The 19,133-nt window shown below is 38.7% G+C and overlaps 1 protein-coding gene across 2 annotated transcripts; it reads left to right on the top strand.

Annotated features, from left to right (window-relative positions):
* The first annotated feature begins 10,806 nt into the window (after nt 1–10,806).
* On the top strand, nt 10,807–18,600 carry LOC104415115 (sucrose nonfermenting 4-like protein). Of its 2 annotated transcripts, none has more exons than XM_010026368.3 (14): nt 10,807–11,058; nt 11,366–11,602; nt 11,747–11,834; nt 12,519–12,698; nt 13,091–13,225; nt 13,318–13,377; nt 13,805–13,894; nt 14,287–14,421; nt 15,078–15,222; nt 15,301–15,474; nt 15,935–15,998; nt 16,113–16,182; nt 17,187–17,280; nt 17,977–18,600. In XM_010026368.3, exons 2-14 carry the CDS (start codon nt 11,493–11,495, stop codon nt 18,072–18,074), a joined length of 1,443 nt encoding a protein of 480 aa, XP_010024670.2. In that variant the 5' UTR covers nt 10,807–11,058; nt 11,366–11,492; the 3' UTR covers nt 18,075–18,600. The 2 variants fall into 2 exon arrangements, with proteins under 2 accessions (XP_010024670.2, XP_010024669.2); XM_010026367.3 differs by having other exon boundaries at nt 10,808–11,058; nt 13,082–13,225.
* The last annotated feature ends 533 nt before the right edge of the window (nt 18,601–19,133 follow it).

Below are 19,133 nucleotides of genomic sequence, written 5' to 3'. Positions count from 1 at the left end.
AATGATACGGATTCGCCGTTAGAACTCATAAATCCTGTTGCCTTTTTAGAATAAATGAGATCGATCTGCTCAAACAAAAACGGACCTATGGGGATTTTTTCCCTAATGCAGTGGGATATTATCGGTCATTGAATTTATGCCATTTGTCATTGGTTTCATTTAGCTATGGCACCGAAGATTTTTTTTTTTTTTTAGTTGGACTCTGGATAATGGTTAGTAAGCCGGAAACTATGGAAATAATTACCAAAAAGTCCTAAACCTACTATATGGATATCAATTTGATGCTAAACATTTTTTTATTTGATCGATTTAGTCATAAACATTCTTTTGTAAGCTTTTACTTTCTCTTTCTTTCTTTTTTTCCCTATTGTGTGTTGATTTAAAAAATGCAAGAGTTATCAACGTCAATATCAATCAATGGCCTACATATGTTAGTGATTGCTTGCTGAAATTAGCCGAAATGACTTCATTGATAAATTGTCAAAAAATTCAATACTAGATTGGTCAAATTGGAATCCTTACAAAGGTTTATGAATTTTTTAGATTTTCTCGGAAATCATAAATAAAAAAACATAAATATATTATTTTGCTAGATATGAAACTAGGTATAAATTTGAGATATTTGTAAAGTGAGTGTTAATGATGATATTGTATCAAGGTTTGCTATTTATCGAGGAGGAGGATTCTCTTCTTTAAAGGCATCAGAGAGATTGTTTTATTGAGAATATCTACTGAATTTATTTATTTTTAACTATTAGACGACACCTGAAAAATGCTGAAATAAATTCAGTGGGCTGGTAAACCGGTAAACTATGTGCAAGAAGCACAACGCAAATATGCAGTTTTGAAGTACGACCAAAAAAAAAAAAATGCAGTTTTGAAGTCGGATAGATGGGGAAGATTTTGTCAGTGATTCATCATGGTAATTTGATACGACCCATGTATTAATATTAATATAAAGAAAAAGGTATAAAAAAAGTAAAACATGAATAAAAGTTTTCGTTTGTAGATTTGATAGAAGCCAATCTGATGACATTGTTCAAAAAGCGGTTTCATACTTAGATATAAGGATAAGGGAAGATGTATTTATAGGCATTATAAGATGATTATCTAAGGAAAAAAGATATTACTGTATCATCTATAATCGATTATGATCAATTAAAGAATATACGCAATTAAGAGAGATGCATGTATAGAAGATACGGAGAATCTCCAAGATAAATATCTCTAACATCTCTTGTCAGATTTAAGGTGAGATAGAAGAAGTTTTGGAAAATAAAAAATAAAAATAAAAAAACAAAACGCCCAAGTGAATGTGTTTTAGTAAAGATATCAGTGGTTTAATCAATCGATGATAGAGAACAGGATCAGCAAAGTATGCAACAACAAACTGGCGTGATTGCTGACACGGCAAATGTGCATTTAACAACAGGCTAATGAGGCTGCCGATGTGGCGTATACTCTTTTTTAAGTCCTGCATGTGCAGGCTTGTGCATACATACCTAACATTTGGAAAGTGATTCATCATGGTTTCATTTTCTATTTGGACAAATACCTATTCTCGATCTAGGCAATTAAGGATTTGTCTAAATCACCCTTTTAATTTTGCTTTTGACTTAGTCTAAATTCGACAAAACGCCTACTTCGACACATAAATTTACAAATATATTTTTCGTGTTTTTTCGATATTTGAGTAATATCTTAAATTTTGAGGAAAGTTACTTTCATTTAAGTAATGTTTTCTCTAAACTAACTTCTGACAAGTAATTCCATTGACTCCCTTACTATATCAAAACTCACAAAACACGTTCCGAGCATGTAAGAACTGAGCAGGCTCTCAAATATCTTAAGCTCTCCATGGGAAACACGGTCGTCGACCTTAAAGATCTAAGTGTGCCAAAATTAAAAACAAAATACCACACGAAACATTTAGAGCGAGCAATGTTTTTAAATGACCTTATATCTGCATTTCTCACGTCTATTTAATGTCATAAATTAATAAACTTGAAATCAAATTATAATCTTCAAGTAGACCCGGTTTAAATGAACCGGACTCGCAAGCCTACCCAAATCCACTCAGAAAAATAGAGTATGAGTAGACCTTTCCCGACTCGAACAAGGATTTTGTTCAATCTGAACACAAAAATTTTGAGTTTGGTTCTAGTCGACATATTTGTGACCCAACTTAACCCACAATAAGAAAGAATTGGTTTATGTATGTATCATAGTTGAAATAATGGAAGATCCAAATTTTCAGTCTTTTTAGTCAGTATATGAGAAATATCCTAAAAAGAACTACACAATGATTTCAATGCCCTCTCTTTATTCTGGAGAGTCAATGTGAATCATGCAATCACCAAAAGATTTATTTTGAACTTTTAGATTTCAAATAAAGAGAGGATCACATTAATGATCAACTTTTGAAATATCACAGGACCACTTATCTAGCATGTGTTTTCGAGAAGGTAATACATGTGCCATTGGTCAGCAAATTTTGCTTTTAGGCTCCGTTCGTTTCGCGGAAAATAACTTCCAGGAAAATATTTTCCGAAATTTCCGGTGTTCGGATGGCGGAAAATGCACGGTCAACGGAAAATATTTTCCGGTCAACGGAAAATCCCTCATGAAATCGTGGAAAATGATTTCCTCTTTTGAAAAGAGGAAATCATTTTCCGAAACTCTCGCGCAAGCTCTCGCGCTTCCGCTACTTTCTCCTTCCTTCATTAGTTCTCGTTCTCTCTCTCTCTCTTTCTTGCTCTCCCTGCTGTGATGGCTTCGACAACGTCTGGAGAAGGGATCAGCCTCCGCCCTCCTCGGCCGCTCTTGCCCGCCTGCTCCGGCCGGGGCGTCGCCGCCGTCGCGGCGCTCCGCTTCCCCGGCGGCTCGAAGCCGCTCGGGAGGATCCGGCTCAAGAGGGAGCACTGCGGCGCGCGGAGGCTCGCGGAGCCGTCGTCCCAGGCCGCTCGTCGTGCGGCCGCGAGCCGTGAGCTCGTCGGATCCGGCGGGCGGAGCTCGCGGCTCGCCGGATCTAGCGGCGAGCTCGGGCTCCGATCCGGCGAGCTCGAGCTCCCGATCCGGGCGAGCTCGAGCTCTGTCGCCCATCCGGCGCTCGGGTGAGATCGGCCCGAGCCTCGAGCTCGCCGGATCGCGACGGGCTCGCGGCTCGCCGGATCTAGCGGCGAGCTCGAGCTCCCGATCCGGGTGAGCTCGAGCTCGTCGGCGGATCCGCGAGCTCGGGTGACATCGGCCGAGCCTCGAGCTCGCCGATTTGGCCACCGGGTCTTGGTCGGCCGCTGGGCAGCCGACCATCGTCAGGCAGGAAGGAGGTGGCGGCGGCGGAAGGAGGAGGAAGAAGGAGGAGGAAGGAGGCAACGGCGGACGAAGCCGCTCGGGAGGAAGAAGGAGGAGGAAGGAGGAAGGAAAAGAAAAAAAAAAGAAAAAGAAAAATTTCTATTTTAAAAAATATAAATAATTAAAAAAATCATTTTTTAAAAAATATAAATAAATAAAATAAATTTTTTAGTCAATTAAAAATATTAAAATTCAATTTTTGATAATTTTTTCCAAGAAAATGTTTTAGCTAACGAACAGTGGAAAATATTTTCCACTCAAATTTTAGAGTTTGGCCGAACACCGGAAAATAGAGTCATTTTCCCTGGAAAATGACTTCTAGGAAAATGTTTTCCGGAAATATGATATTTTCCGTAAAACGAACGGAGCCTTAGTGTGCTTTCATTTTGCAGAAAATGAGTGATTCGGAAAACATTTTTTCTAAAATAATCACTTATATCGTTTAGAAAAATAAATGAATGGAAAAATTTTCGTCACCCATAAAGATAGTTAGGCATAGATTGTTATTGATGATAAAAATATTTTTTGTTGACTAATTTTTATAAATAACAAAGTAGCCATTTTTCAAAAAATGCTTTCGAAAAAATTCATTTTCCTAGAGGCAAACCACCCTATTCTTCTTAAGACTTCCGAAGCATGTGGTTACCTTTGACTTTGATGTCTTTATTATCTAGAGGCCAAGTGAACACATAGGGACAAGAATACGGTCAAATTCATTGGATTTCGCCCTCACACATAAACATAAGGATCATTGTTAAGTTCACTGCCAATGTAAAATATGCTTCCATATTCAATATTGGATAGGTGGTGTGTGTAATTAGAGTTGGTTTTGTAACTGAATTCTTACGCATGTTAATCAAGATGAAATTGTCTAATCAATGCTAAATTTATAGTACAAATATCAATTCAATTCTAAAATTTTCAATTTTGTCATTTTAGTCATAAATCTTTGCGTAAAGTTATAATATAGCTCTTCCAACCAATTTCTATTGGAAATCACTACGTGCTAGTCCAACACCATCACATAACGCTTTCTTGCATAAACTGATCGGAATGATTACATTGGAATTTTGAACAAAAATTTATGACTAAATTGGCAAAATTGGAAGGATAATAACTCCACAAAATACTTGAACTTTTGTCCATTTTACAATCAAGTACCTAAAACCTTATCCTTTGTATTTCATCAAGTATCCATACTTTATATTCTAGTTCAGCACAAGTCCTCCGTTGAGTAAATTATCAAATGTGACTTGCTTACTTAGCAAAACTTAAGCCCAATTAATAATAGTGACTGACTTCCTAAACAAAAAAATCATGCCCTCCCCATTTAGCTATTGTGTGATGAGGATAGGGAGAATGCGGGCTGAACAATCTTGGTCATTCAATACGTCTATGTTGAAGTGACATGATTTTTCTTTTCTTTTCTTTTTTATCATAAAGTGGCATCAATTCAAAAAGTCACATCGGATGCCAATGTAAATAGTTTACGAGTATTTATCGATGTTAATAAACTATCTGGGGCTTTCCTTTGCAATTTTAAATGAGGTCTCACATTGACCCACATTTGAAAAGTTTAGGTTCTCGATTGGACAAAAGAAAATGTTTAGATACTCGATTGTAAAAAGTGGGATAAAGGATAAAAGTATACTATACTTTGTTTGGAGAGATACCTTCAAATTATTGGGATAAGCTTGTATAAACTATACCACCACCACTGAGTGGTGCTCACTTGACTTATGCCTTTCAACCCCCACCCCAATTCTTTGCATCTTTGATTCTACATTCGGGTTGGCCGACCACTACATAGTTATTGTTGCGTACCCAATCTGGATTTGAGCTCATGTCTCTCTCCACATGCCACGGGGGTTGCCGACGACCATCTCGACTGAGGCAACAATCATGGTGATATTTACTAGGCTGATCACAGTGATTATAGTGGCTCGTGATAGTCTGCCACCTTTAACGTGGAGACTCCAATTTCGACACACTTTTTTAATTATTTTTGTTTTCTTCAATTCTTTTCATCTAAAGTAATATTTCAAACATTTTACTTTTGTTTATTTTATTTTATTATATTCGTCATGATATCCAATGTTTTACTAGACGAAATATGGGATATAACAGGTCCCTACATTTCTCATTATATACATAAAAAAATTTTAATCCATGTCTTGGAGACCAAACATGGTCATAGAGGAGAAAAGAGACATAATACAAGGGCGGGCTGTTTTTACCCCTTTTGGTTGAGACACTTCTTTTTTCAATTAATTGATCGAAAATACCATTCTATCTTTTCAACTTATTGTTTCTTTTGTTTTTATCAACCCAACCAACAAAATTGCCTTTATTTCTAATATCTCTCTTATCTTATTAGTTTCATGATATAAATGCCAAATCATACCCAAAAGTATATTATCTTATCACGCATCTTGTTATCACTTTGCCTGGAGAATGTCGTTAATTTTAATTTATAGTCTCATATTCTAAATCACAAAAGTTACGTGGAAGATTAGAAATTTCTAATTATGACAACTTATGGACACAAAATTATTTGCATATTTTTAATCAAATAGTGTGAGGGAAACTTTATTCAAAGTTGAAACTAAAATCCAATCTAATTATCTAACTAATTTTGACCTTGTGGGTATTTTTTCAAAATAAGGTCACAGGTTTATAAAGTTAAAGATTGTTGATTTGTGCTTTTTTTTTTTAGTTCACATTTCCATATGAATACAAGATAGGCTTGAAATTTTTTTTTGCGCCTTTACTTTCAAACTTACATTGCGTTTTTTCAAAGGGAAGTTTTAAGCATATTCTATGAGATTGAATCTACAATTGATATTAATTACACTTTTCACAGTAGGAGTGGAACAGCGAGAGGTTCCCTTTTCTTTTCCCTTCACATGCTCAACTTCTGTTGATATTTGGTTATGATTTAAATATAAATATGTTTGACATTTGATCATGCTTGTAACAAACAAATTAACCTTTCCCATATTTTTATCACTTTCTTTTCCATTTTTGATCAAGATCAGCTAGATAAATTTTAATTTTTAACTCAGAAATATAGCTTTGCTTACACCATTTGATAAAAAAAAGTAATTAATTCTATGTTCATAAGTTGTCATAAAAAGAAATTTTTTGCAATTGAAATATAATACCATAAATTAAAATTGACAACATTTGCTTGGCAAAATGATAACAAGATTTATAGTAAAATGATTTTTTGTCGAATGTAATGAAGCATTCGTACTATGAAACTAACGAGAGAAATGATAGAAATAAAGACACTTTTGTGGGTTAGCTTGATAATAAAAGAAATAATAAATTGGAGAGAGATATGACAGTATTTCAGTACATTAATTCAGAATAGGGAATATCTTAACTAAAATGGGGGTGGAAATAGTATCAGTACAATATAATGCAATTCAACTTGAGATTGATGATTAATCCCTAGATATTATGAACCTCTCATCAATTTTTTGCAGTACCATTTTCACTATGAAATATAACCCTCTAATAAAAAAGTTCGCTCTTGGCAAGATGATATGATTTGCCACATGGTTGGCTATGGCTATATTTGTACTAGATGAAGCCAACTTTCAAATTTGGAGTCCTCCTTTAAAAAGACTATAATACCCTATATTCATTTTTTTACATGACAAAGGGTAAAGAGTAAATTCAATATCATTAAGGAAAACTAGGCATCTTGGGACTTTTGTCTCATAAATCATTGAAATTTATATCCTATTTTTTTATTAGATTCCATCAAAATCGAAATCGAAATCGAAAATAGTCCGACCTAAATATACCCATTTAACATGTTTTAACTTATTTTGTGTACAATGAAAATTTAGTGACATATAGCCAATCCATACGCCACTTATACATGACTCATATTACTAAAATACTTAATTTAACCAATAAGAAAACCCATATCCAAACTGCTATGAGAATGTGGAGTGAGCAAGTGAGTGATCAAGAAAGGTGAGAGACAATGAAGAGCGAGTTATAAAAGTATGTTGAATTTAAGTAAGTTGTAAACCCATTTACACCCATATTATATTGGGCTCTATCATTGTAAACTTATTATAATCCATTTATTGAATATAACTAACTCATATAGTACCTAAGCCTATCACATATGAGTCTATGACCCATTTTGATATATCTACTCAACATCCTTCTTCAACTTGGGGTGCATATAGTGCAAGAGAATGATCTGATGTGCTCAAAGGGACATCAAAATGTTAACTATTAAAAAAGAACATATATTTAGGTAAAGCATTCATGTCTAGTTTGTACTTTACTTAAGACATGCATGAAATATTTCTGCTCCAAAAATCAATTTTTGGCTATAAATTTCTCAATTTTTGTTCCATAAATGAGTTTCTGAGAAAAGAAACATGTTTGATAATGACTCAAAATTTCTATTTCTAGGAAGGCGGCGGTTGACGTCTGACAACCGACATCTAGCAATCCCCCACGGGCGGTGGGTGAGCGGTGGGCAGTGATAAGAGTGAACAATGAGAATAGTTTTCATTTCTTTTCAAAAATAGAAAATCTAAAAATTTTAGCTTATTATATTTCCTCTAAATCTATTTCTAGAATATAAATCTATTTCAAAAATAGAAAAAAAGAAATTGCGTTACCAAACAAATTTCTGTTTCAATCCCATTCGAGAAATTAAAAAAATAAAAAAATAAAAATTTTGTCATGCGCGCCCTTAATATCGAGACTTGCCCCAATTTGCACAAACTTGTCAAATCCAAGGTCAATTTTACCTAGCTAAGAGAAAATTCAAAGGAAAACTTAAAAAAAAAAGTATTTAAAGTGGTTATTTTCTCATATAAAATGTCAAAATCCAAAGAATAATAGACTTGGGGAAGTAAATGTTCTTTTATATCAATGAAATGGACAAATTTATTAAAGGCAGCAAAATTGGTCTTGTGCACATATTTTACTTTACACTTGTTAAGTTGGGTAAAATATGGGTTCCTTCAAATTTAAATTATCAATCCCATAAAAAGCAAGATCCAATTAATAAAGGGTTCTAATGGGTTTGAAAAGAACCCAACTTCAACCCATTTAATTAAAGAGTAAAACTTTTTTGCACTTTTGCTTAGGTCCTTGAGACATCCATACATGGGTATTCAGCTCCCCTGCCAAGTCATTAGGATCAAGTCCTATTCCTTGTTGGCTGGGTTTAGGTCCATAAGTGGTTGGGCCCAATTCTCTTGAGATTAGGCCTAAGACCCCATGCTTGTGCGTAACTCCATGAAGGTCTGGCTCAAGATCTCAATGTTCATGCATAGGTCCTTGGGGATTATACCTAGGTACCTAACCCTTGCACCTAAGTCACTAGCACCTAGTTGGGGCCATCAATCACTTGCTTGGGTACATTGAGGCCAGACTTAGGTCCACAAGGATGAGGCATAGGTCCTTCACCTTGGTGCATGTGCTTGGGCCTCCAATAGCTATGCTCGAGTATCTAGCTCCCTCGTTCAAGCACTAATGCCCCACTTGGCCTAATCCCAATTCCTCATTGACTCCCATCCATAGAGGCCAAGCACTAGTCCCTTAAGGCCAGGCCCACAACCCTGTACTTTTGCCCATGGTTGGGCTCTCCATGCCTAGGTCCCAGTGGCCTTGCCTAAGCATTTGACTCTCATGCCTAAGTCACTAGCTCTTGACTTGGTTCCAAGAGCTAAGCCCAAGTCCCTCAAGGCTTGGTCAAGGTCTTCAATGCCTTTGCTTGGGTCTCCAGCGGTCATGCCTGGAACCTGACTTTGTGCTAAAGTCATTAGCAACTAGACAAGTTAATCATGCTTGGCCTTAGTTCCACATATGCAAGGCCTAGATCCCTTAAGGTTGGGCCCAAGACCATCATATCCATGCTCAAGTCCATGGAGACCGAGCCCGGGATCTCAGAGGTGGAGCCTAAGTCCCTCAAGGCTTGTCCTAAAGTCCATATTTATCTCATACTTTTGCATGCATTAATAATCAAACCGTGGTCTTCAACGAGGACAAATAACAATGTGGTTACTTAACTAATGTATGTTTTTGTAGTGAAATGATGTAAATTATCTTTGTTATTATAAGAATTCGATTTTTCATCCAAAAACATAAAATGGATTGGCTCCTAGAGAATCGAGAATTGAACAAAAACCTATTGATTTCGAGTTCTAAAGCCTCTTTGTTTTTGTCCATTACACAGCATTTATCCATGTTGCTCATGTGCCATGCAAAGTCTTAACTCACAACTCAATCTAAGCACATGAGCTCTTTCATTGACTCAACTAGTTCAAACTTAAGGAGAAAAAATGGGTAAGAATTAGACTTAGGGCTAGCATGATATCGCATAAAATCAGGTGAAATACACGTTAGACCGATCGATTCAAGTGGGGCCATTTTCGACTAGAATCTAATTCCATCTCTAATAAGAAGACCCCATCCGTCCGACTGGCGTGACATTCATAACAAAAGAAAATGATATCGCATAAAATCAGGCGAAATACACGTTAGACCGATCGATTCAAGTGGGGCCATTTTCGACTAGAATCTAATTCCATCTCTAATAAGAAGACCCCCGTCCGACTGGCGTGACATTCATAACAAAAGAAAATCGAGACCGGAATCCCCAATTAAGTCCAGCCTGGTGGCGGAACATAATTCGAGCCGGAGAACGAAAACTTCAATGGCCATCAATTCGACGCAAATCCGACACGCGGGTGAAACGATTGAACTAGATGGAAAAGAAAAACTTTCACCACACAGAAACTCCACAAAACTAGCGAGAGCTTTCACACCTCGCTATTTGCCCCGCACGCAAGTTTCGTCTTCTCCCCCTTCCCCTCCCGTCTTCCTCCATTGTCTCCGAAAAGCACATCCGCACGTGCGGGCGGACGGAGAGGGGGAAGTGGGCCCACCCCCGTTCGAAACAGAACAAAACACAATCATCTTTTCCCCACTCCGTCCCTCTCCCTGTCTTCCTTTTTTCCTTTTTTTTTTGGTAATCTTTTTCTCTCTCTTTTTTTTTTTTTTTACTGCTTCGCCAATCGCAGGACGCGCTCGCACGCACGCACGCCACGCAAGCGCACACGATCCCTCCCCTTAATTTTCGCATTTGTTTATTTATCTCCCCCTCCCTCTTTTTTTATTATTTTTTTTTTATTTTACCATTCCCCCTTTTTCTTAAAGGAAAAAAATTTGGGGAAAAACAAGGGAAAAAGCTAGGGTTAAATTACTCCCCCCTTCCTCCCTCTCTCTCTCTCTCTCTCTCTCTAAGCTGACGACCCAACAACAACAACAATTATTCAATCATCACCCTTCTAAGAGGAGGAGAAGAGGGTAAAAAAAAAAAAAAAAAACAAAAGAAGGAGAAAGGGGAAGGGAAAAAAAAAATTAGTCCCCTTTTTTTTGTTTTTCCCATCATTTTAGGGCTCGAAAAATTCAGATTCGATCGTATCGCAGCAGCTGGGTTCTCTCTCTCTCTCTCTTCTCTCTCGATCTTCACGTCTTCCTTCGTGCTGCTACTTCTTCCTCCTCTCTTTCTCGCTCGCTCGCGCGTCCAAATCCCTTGAGAAGTTTCCATTAATTCCCGAGCGCCCCGATTCTCCGTCTCGCATTCTCGCGCCCGGATTCGATTCGCCTCCTCCTCCTCCTCCTCCTCCGCCGGCGGATGATGACGTGATTCTGCCGCGGGTGAGCGTTCGTTCCTCTTCTTCTTCTTCTTTCTTTCTTTTTTTTTTTTTTTGGGTGCGCTAATTCCTGCCGTACGAGCTCGTGCATGCGCGCTGCTGGCCGCGATTGACCGGGCGGGAATGGCTTCTTCCCCTCTCCTCCTCCTTAAAGATGGGTTTTTTCCTTCTGGGTCTGGGGAAATGAATGCTGGGTCGGCCTCGGTTCCGGGGTTGAATTCGGAGCTGGGGCGGTTCGGGGGCCCTCGCGGAATTCGGGTCTTGGGTTCTTCGCGGGCGTTGAGGTGTTTCGATTCCTTTTTGTCTTGCAGTGTGGCGAGGGTGATATGAGGCGCGGGCTCCGGCTGCGTCGTGGAGCGTGCTGAAATCTCGGGGGACATCTGTCTGTGTGCGCGCGCGCGCGCGATTGGGAGGTCGGTCGATTCGGGTCCCTGGAGCATGGCCGCCGCGGGGGAATCCGGCGGAATCGCGGGGGTGGTCCTGATTCCGATGAGGTTCGTGTGGCCTTTTGGGGGAACGAACGTGTTTCTGTGCGGTTCCTTTAACAGGTAAGGCTTGAAATCTTTGATTTTTGAATCTGAAGGAGAGGGATTTTCCCTCTGGGTGGGCTCGATGCGGTTGTAATTTCTCTGCTGCTGAATTTGATGAATTGGTTGTCTGTTGCTTTTCTTCTCCTTGTTGATCATGTGAAGATGGTCCCACTTGGTGCAAATGAGTCCAGTTGAGGGTTGTCCCACAGTGTTTCAGGCACTTTGCAGCATACCTCCCGGATACCACCAGGTCAGATTGCCGAACTATGCTTGCTTCTCCTTGTTGTTATCTGGAATGTGTGTTCAGAGGAAAATATGCATTTTTTCACATGCCTGTGGACGCATATATGCTCTGAATTTTCTGCACCATATGTTCGAAGTTTAGTGTAGAGCTATAGTAGTGAAGTTCGATAGTGGACACATTGTTAGGCTCTCAACATGCGACTTTGATCTGTTGTCGTGTAATGACCATTTTTGGAGGTTTTATGCCAATAGGAAGTGTTGGATACAGGAGATTTAGATTTTCTGGAGGAAAACGCCTGAAAGACCCATGAATGCTTCCTCTTGCACATCTCCTTTGAGCTCACAAATCTTTTGTTTGCAGCAGATTTAGATATTCTGAAGGGAGGTGCAGAGGGGTAAAATGTGAGGGGAATAGGGTTGATTTTGGGAACTTTTCTCCACTAGCACTCGCAACAAGTTTGCGGTGTTTGATAAGTGGATTTCATTTTTTCGCTCATTATTGGAAGCATTTTCAATTATGCTAGTGTCATGTGACTGACAATAAGATAATTATGTATGGGGCACCTATGGATTTGTTTATTTGAATTTAACATGTGGTGCGTGCGGGATTTCTTGCATTAGCATAGTTTGTTTCTCTATGTTTCAAAGATGCAGTTCAGCAGAGTAAACATCTCGCACATCTTTGGTGCAGTTTAAATTTTATGTTGATGGAGAATGGAGACACGATGAACACCAACCTCATACAACTAGTGAATTCGGGGTAGTGAACACTATCTTTTTGACTGCGGAGGCTAGTTGTATGCCAGGGACTCCCAGCCCAGCTACCCCCCCGGGTACGAACATGGATGTTGATGACCAAGCACGGCGTATGGTGAGAGCTTGCAAACAACAGCAGTTGTTATTGCTCCTGGCTTCTGTTTTATGTGATTTGATTAAAGTTAAACTGGCTTTTGGGGCACATCTTGTTTCTGGGGGAAAGTATCTATGAAGATCTTTCCATAGAGCTAGGTGCTATCTAATGATGAAATTGAGTGTGTGCATTGCACTTTGTGTTTATTTATTTTTCAGTTGATATGTGCATTACTTAAGAATTTCGTATTTGCCACTACCAGTTCTCTCTCCATGATATTGAATCTCTTAGTTCATGGCCGAAAGGCTACTCCAATTTTCCTTTTTGCTTGTTTTTACATCTGCCTACAGGTTTTTCCTAATATAGCTGGTCTGCAAGTAGACTAATTAGCTTTTTGATTAAAGAGAACTCAGGTCTACGTAACGGATGACCCAATTATTGACGCTGCACCGAGGATCTCAGACACTGACTTAGTGGTTTCTCGTAACCGCGTTTCTGCATTCTTGACTAAACACACTGCATATGAGTTACTTCCGGAGTCAGGCAAGGTTTGGACGCTTGATCTCTGGCTATATGCAACTTCAATTGCCATTTGAGCTTTCTTAGTCAGACTTTCTCCAAATGTATACATGCATGACAGGTAGTTGCTTTGGACATTGATTTACCCGTGAAGCAAGCATTTCATATTTTATACGAGCAGGTATCCTTTTCCACATCTTTTTTCTTCCTTCATTTTTTTGAGTCTTTTCTAGTTAGACTCTATGTATCTTGATCTAGTTGACTGAGGGTATGTAAATGTTGTCTGTGAGGATCCCATGAGGATTGTCCTCAACTGAGTTGGTAGAGTTTGGATAGGAACAAAGCATTCTCTACAGACAATTGAGCATTTTAATAACGACTGTTGCTCTCACCATGTTCTTAAAGTGCTCTTTTTGGGTGATATCTTGAGGGATCAAAGAGCCATTGTATTTGTGCTTTCCAGACAGCTTCTGTTCAGATTTTATATGATGACGTCCATAGCTTAGACTTCTTATGATCATTTGTCTATCGGATCCTGTAAATCATGTTTATCTTTCTGTTGAAGATGAAGAATCTGGAATTACTTTGTTTTCACTTAACTTCTGCAGGGGATCCCTACAGCTCCTCTCTGGGACTTTCGCCAGGGACGATTTGTTGGAGTTTTAAGTGCGATGGATTTTATTTTGATTTTAAGAGAGGCAAGTACCAAATTGAATTGAAATTGATGTTTGCTCAACTTGCATATTTTTCTCTAAGCATATTCTTTTTTCTTTTTTTCTTTTTAGCATTCTTGTTCCTCTTCCAAATGTTCCAATCAACCATTAGGCAGATTTATATGTCCTGAGAGCTGGCTTAAGATTTTTCTTGAATCATCTGAACAAGCCATGTCACGTAATTTATGTTATGATAATTAAGAGGATTCTGTGAATCTTTTCTCCACCATCGACTTTTTAGGACATTGACGAGTTTCAAATATTAGATGGGCATTGAAAGTTGGTATCTCCAGTTGAATGTTAGTCTAACTTTCTTCCTTTTGATTAAGTTTTGCCTCAATTGTTATAGTTTTCATAAGATTGTCCTGCTTTTTCAGCTTGGAAATCATGGATCAAATCTGACAGAGGAGGAGCTTGAAACACACACGATAGCTGCATGGAAAGAGGGGAAAGCATATCTAAACAGACAAATTGATGGGCATGGAAAAGCAATTTCAAGGCCTCTTGTCCACGTGAGTCTTTCAACATCTTGGATCATCAGTCTTGGTCTGGGCTATTGTTCTTTGCAATTTGATTATGTTCTTCTTAGATGCATGTCTTTTAAATCAAGTTGGTTGGTGATAAATTGCTTTTACATAATATCATGTTTCATGGAGCCTTTCCAAAGCCGCTCTTGGAGAAGGGACCTGTCTTATATGGGGAAGGTAGATGAAATAATATATATAATATCAAGTTACATGGGAAACCTACTAGTGGGCCGTCTTGAAAGTTAGCCCGAACACTTAAAAAAATAGTGGCTGGAGTATTGCCTCCTACCACAATAAGGTTGATGTGAACTTCATGTGATACTTACCAGAGTTCGAAATTGTGGCTGGTGTATGATATCCTTATCTTGTCAGTTTTTCTTTTGCAACATGTTCGGCAACAAAGATGGTACTGCCTGATGGCAGGCGGACAATTGTATTTTTGGTTGAACATGATGTTCATGAACTACCTCGTCTCTTGTTTATGAGTTCATGTGTCATTGACCTTTTCATTTGGCTTGTAGAGTGAGTTTGACTGGCACTCACATGGATTCAAACCTTGGGTCTTATACATCTTTGCCGACATTTTTGTTGTGTTTTCTTGTCTGATAAGATTATTCTTTTTTATTTGGTTTATTGCGTAGGCTGGGCCACTCGATAACTTGAAAGATGTCACATTAAAAATATTGCAACATGACGTGGCCTCAGTTCCAGTTATTCATTCTTCTTCTGAAGATGGATCATTTCCGCAGCTACTGCATATGGCTTCTCTTTCTGGGATACTAAAATGTAAGCCGCATCTATTAGTGAGTGTGGTGGCAATAATTCCATTTGTTTGCTGATGGAAATGTTAGTTTCTTTGAACAGGTCTTTGCCGTTATTTCAGACACTGTTCCACTTCATTGCCCGTGCTTCAGTTGCCAATATATGCAATTCGAATAGGCACTTGGATTCCAGAAATTGGCGAACCTAACCGACGGCCTTTAGCCATGTTGAAACCTAGCGATACACTTAGTTCGGCCCTCAATTTGTTAATTCAAGGTATTGCCTTATTCTTTAATAGGTTGAACTGCCCTGGATGATGATTGTTTCAGTTTGGAAAGTATGTGCTTTCTACTGCCAGTTAAGTATGGATACATACTTTTCTGCATTCTCATGATAAAAAAGTTCTCTCCAAACTTTTATTCTACTTAATTGTTCAAAGCTGTTGCTAAGAGGTAGACTTTCTCCCTTCACCTGTGGAAAGGTACTTGGAGGAGGAAAAGCCAGCCTACGGTAAAATGCAAAAAGATTCAAAGTACTTTAAGTCATGCTTGTATTTTGTTTGTTATCAACTTTTTAAAAGCAGAAACTATTGTACGATCCTTGGAAGAGTGTTTTGCATCCGTAATTTCTTGTTTTGGTTGCTGATGTAATGTGGATGTTCTAGAGGTAAAATATTAATCAGGTGCTTTTAGATTTTGGTTTGGTTCTTATGTTATGTAACTGTTTGCTTTGACAGCACAAGTTAGTTCAATTCCCATAGTGGATGACAATGACTCTTTGTTGGACATTTACTCCCGGAGGTATGCACCAGGAGTACATGAATTCCTTCTATACAGAGAAATGACATTAGCATTTCCTGGAATCAATTTCCTCTTTTGCTTTTATGTTAAAACATTTTGCTTTGACTTTGGCAGTGAAATTACTGCTTTGGCGAAGGACAAAGCTTATACTCACATTAATCTCAACGAAATGACCATACATCAGGTATTTCTTTTGTTTGTCTTCTATTTAGCCCTCACAAGTACCTAATCTGTCAATTTTTTAGCAAAGAATAAATCGATTCTGTGTATGCTCGGAGTTGGTATATTTTCGATGATATTAACTGAAAGAAACTTGTTCCAATTGAATGGTGATCATTTTCTGTCCAGTAGGACAGTGCGGATTATCATTGAAGTTTTCTTTTCCCTATGTGAGCCTTGGCTTTGTGTAGTTTGATTGTCTTCTGAGGCTATTTTCCTTGTGTGAGCCATGGGCTTTGGGTAGTTAGATCTTCTTCTAAGGTATTTGTGAAATGTTACGCATTGCTTAAGGTGGCAATGCCGGTTGGAGTACTACTCGCTGCTTGATTTGTGCCTCTTCCTGTTGGGCAGAGAATCACTTCATTCCGTTCTTCTTGTCTGGTTTTTTATTGAAAAAACCAAAATAGTTTTCCTCCAAAGGAAAGCATATCTGATGAAGGATTTTATTTTGTATAGGAAGTGTTGAATATGGATACAAGTGATGGTTATATCCCCATTTCAATGATGACTTATGTTCTCTGTTCCGTTTTTTTATCATGCTTGAAGAGTTTGTACTGGGGACAAAGTGAGCCATGTTAAACCCCCGCATCTCTCTTCATTCTTAAATCAAATTCCTTATAGCTCTGGGGCTAGCGTTTTGATGGAATGTTTAGGAACTACATTGTTGCAGCTGATTTTCTTGAGCTGAACAGATTCAGTAGATATCTATAGGTGGGATTCAGTATGACAGTTACCATTGAATTGTGAAGTGCCATAGGATGTGCGACTACATGAACCTATTTCCAGTTTGCAGCACAGCTTGAGTGCTCTGTTTGCCATGTTGAGCGGAGTACATGTAAAAGTTCTGTTGTTGGATTGTGAAGTTCTCTAATCAATGCATTTAGGAAGTTCTCTTTTCAATCTGTCCAAACTTGAAAACTTTGTTTGAAAATATTCAGGTGCAGTGACTTGCTTATTTTTTATTATCAGGCACTGCAGTTGGGGCAAGATTCTTGCCAAAAATGTCAAATGTGTCTGCCATCCGATTCACTGCACCAGGTGATGGAGCGATTAGCCAATCCAGGTATGTGTGTTTTATCAGTCATATCATGTATTGTCCTTGCTCTCCCTTTTGGACACATGGTTGAGGAGTGAGTTTGGGTCCATCGAGCTATTTGTTGCTTTACTAAACATGCATCAATTTGTCAACACATGTTAGTGCACAAACACATTTGACATGTGTAGAGTGGCCTCATGTCTTGCTTGAGTCTTCCTAATATAAGAAGACTAATCTCATTTTGTGCTTGCGACATGATTGGACGTGCTTTTTTGGCTGAATTTTTCGAAGAAGGAAATATATGTTGCATCTTTTGGAAAATTCATCTTGAGTGTTCATTGCTTGGTCTACTCGGGTTCGTCATTGAGTTGGAATGTGCCCATGGTTACCATGTTGTGGTTGTTCTTGGTTGGCATAGCCGGATAAGCTGTTCTTGTTTCCTCATGCCTGTGTTATAGACAAAGGGAAAATTTGGCTTCCAAATTGATCAGTGTGTTCGCCAGATCGGTTATAGGTTGTGCCCTGGAGATGTAGTTTTCTGCTGTCTTTTCTCTTCCACTATAATTTTTGTACTAAGAAAATTTTGGGCTGCTTCTTGGACAATGACATATTTACTTGGAAAGATGTAGAATGACATGGAAGCATGTAATTGTCATGGACATTACAGCAAGATCTAATTAAGAATCCTGCGTTGTGCTAAAAGGGAGATGGCTGTTACTTCAGGTATCAGACGACTTGTCATCGTTGAGGCTGGCAGCAAGTGCGTGAAAGGTATTGTTACACTCGGTGATGTTTTCAACTTTTTACTTGGTTATAACTGAAAGGCAACAAGTGGAATTATCCGGAAAGGGATTTGTTCCAACCATTCAGAGTTCACGATGTCTAGACTCCAACGGCTGGCCATTCTTCACGAGAAACTTACCACGGCTGACTCGATCAAACTACTCTCCTTCCATCCTTAAAATTGGATCAGCCTCTTGCTAGCTGGCATTTTCAAAATTATTTCAGGCTTAAGATGAAGGCCTTCAGAAAATTTGGAGAATTCATCTCTTTCTCTCTGTCTCTGTCTCTCTCTCGCGCTTTCTCAAGATTTGTGATAATTCCACCCTCCCATGGTGTTTTCTGTCTCCAATGTGCTGATTATTTATGTGGTTGTATATGTTTTGGGAGCATTGGTGCATGTAATAGTCGGGAAAGAGAAGGAAAAAAAAATGCAAATCATATGGAGAGGGACATTGAATTATTAGTCATTGTGTATTTGTTCATACTTTTGATGTCTGTGGGTTACAGGTTTGTGAATATTCTTGTCGCGGTTGAATATGCCAAGGAAACTATTCAACAAATGAACTGAAGATGCATATGCATGTTTGAGTCGGTATCTGCCTGCATTTCGCATTGCGGAACATCCTTAAATCTGTGATGCGTGACTTGCATTTGTCATACGATCCCATTTAACGTTAATTTAAGTAGTTTTAGTCTCGGAAAAGCCGGATGTGGGAAGATCGGGGCAGTCCCAAGTGGACCTGGAGCAACCGGATTTGCCGACGGCACTGAAGATGATGATGCCTCGCTCTCTAAAATGATGGCTAATAGACCACCAGTAGGTGATTTTTTTCCTGCTTTGCTAGAACTGGCAAATGAGAGTTTCATCGGCCAAAAGTTGCAATCGACAAAACCAAAGAAATTTCCATTGAGATTGATCAATCGCCTGATTGAAAGTGGGGATGACAGTTTTCCGCATATGTGGCGAGTATGTACTATAGTCCACCCAAGCCAAAAGGCACAACATCGACGCCTGCACTATAGTCCGCCCAATTTGTGAGGCACAACAGCGTCGTCAATCGGAAGCTTATGTTCTCATGGTCCGATGCAGTTCTTGT

This window comes from Eucalyptus grandis, chromosome 8 (assembly GCF_016545825.1).
Source record: "Eucalyptus grandis isolate ANBG69807.140 chromosome 8, ASM1654582v1, whole genome shotgun sequence".
Classification (NCBI taxonomy): Eukaryota; Viridiplantae; Streptophyta; class Magnoliopsida; order Myrtales; family Myrtaceae; genus Eucalyptus; species Eucalyptus grandis.
The sequence above is the reverse complement of the archived record's forward strand: the minus strand, read 5'-3'. Positions and strand labels throughout refer to the sequence as shown.

What these genes read in the sequence shown, in the direction of transcription:
- LOC104415115 (XM_010026367.3), top strand. Translation starts at nt 11,493, where the DNA reads ATGGCCGCCGCGGGGGAATCCGGCGGAATCGCGGGGGTGGTCCTGATT. An exon ending in TACTTCCGGAGTCAGGCAAG is followed by an intron (nt 13,226 to 13,317) that starts GTTTGGACGCTT and finishes CATGCATGACAG; the next exon opens with GTAGTTGCTTTGGACATTGA. An exon ending in TTTCAAGGCCTCTTGTCCAC is followed by an intron (nt 14,422 to 15,077) that starts GTGAGTCTTTCA and finishes TTTATTGCGTAG; the next exon opens with GCTGGGCCACTCGATAACTT.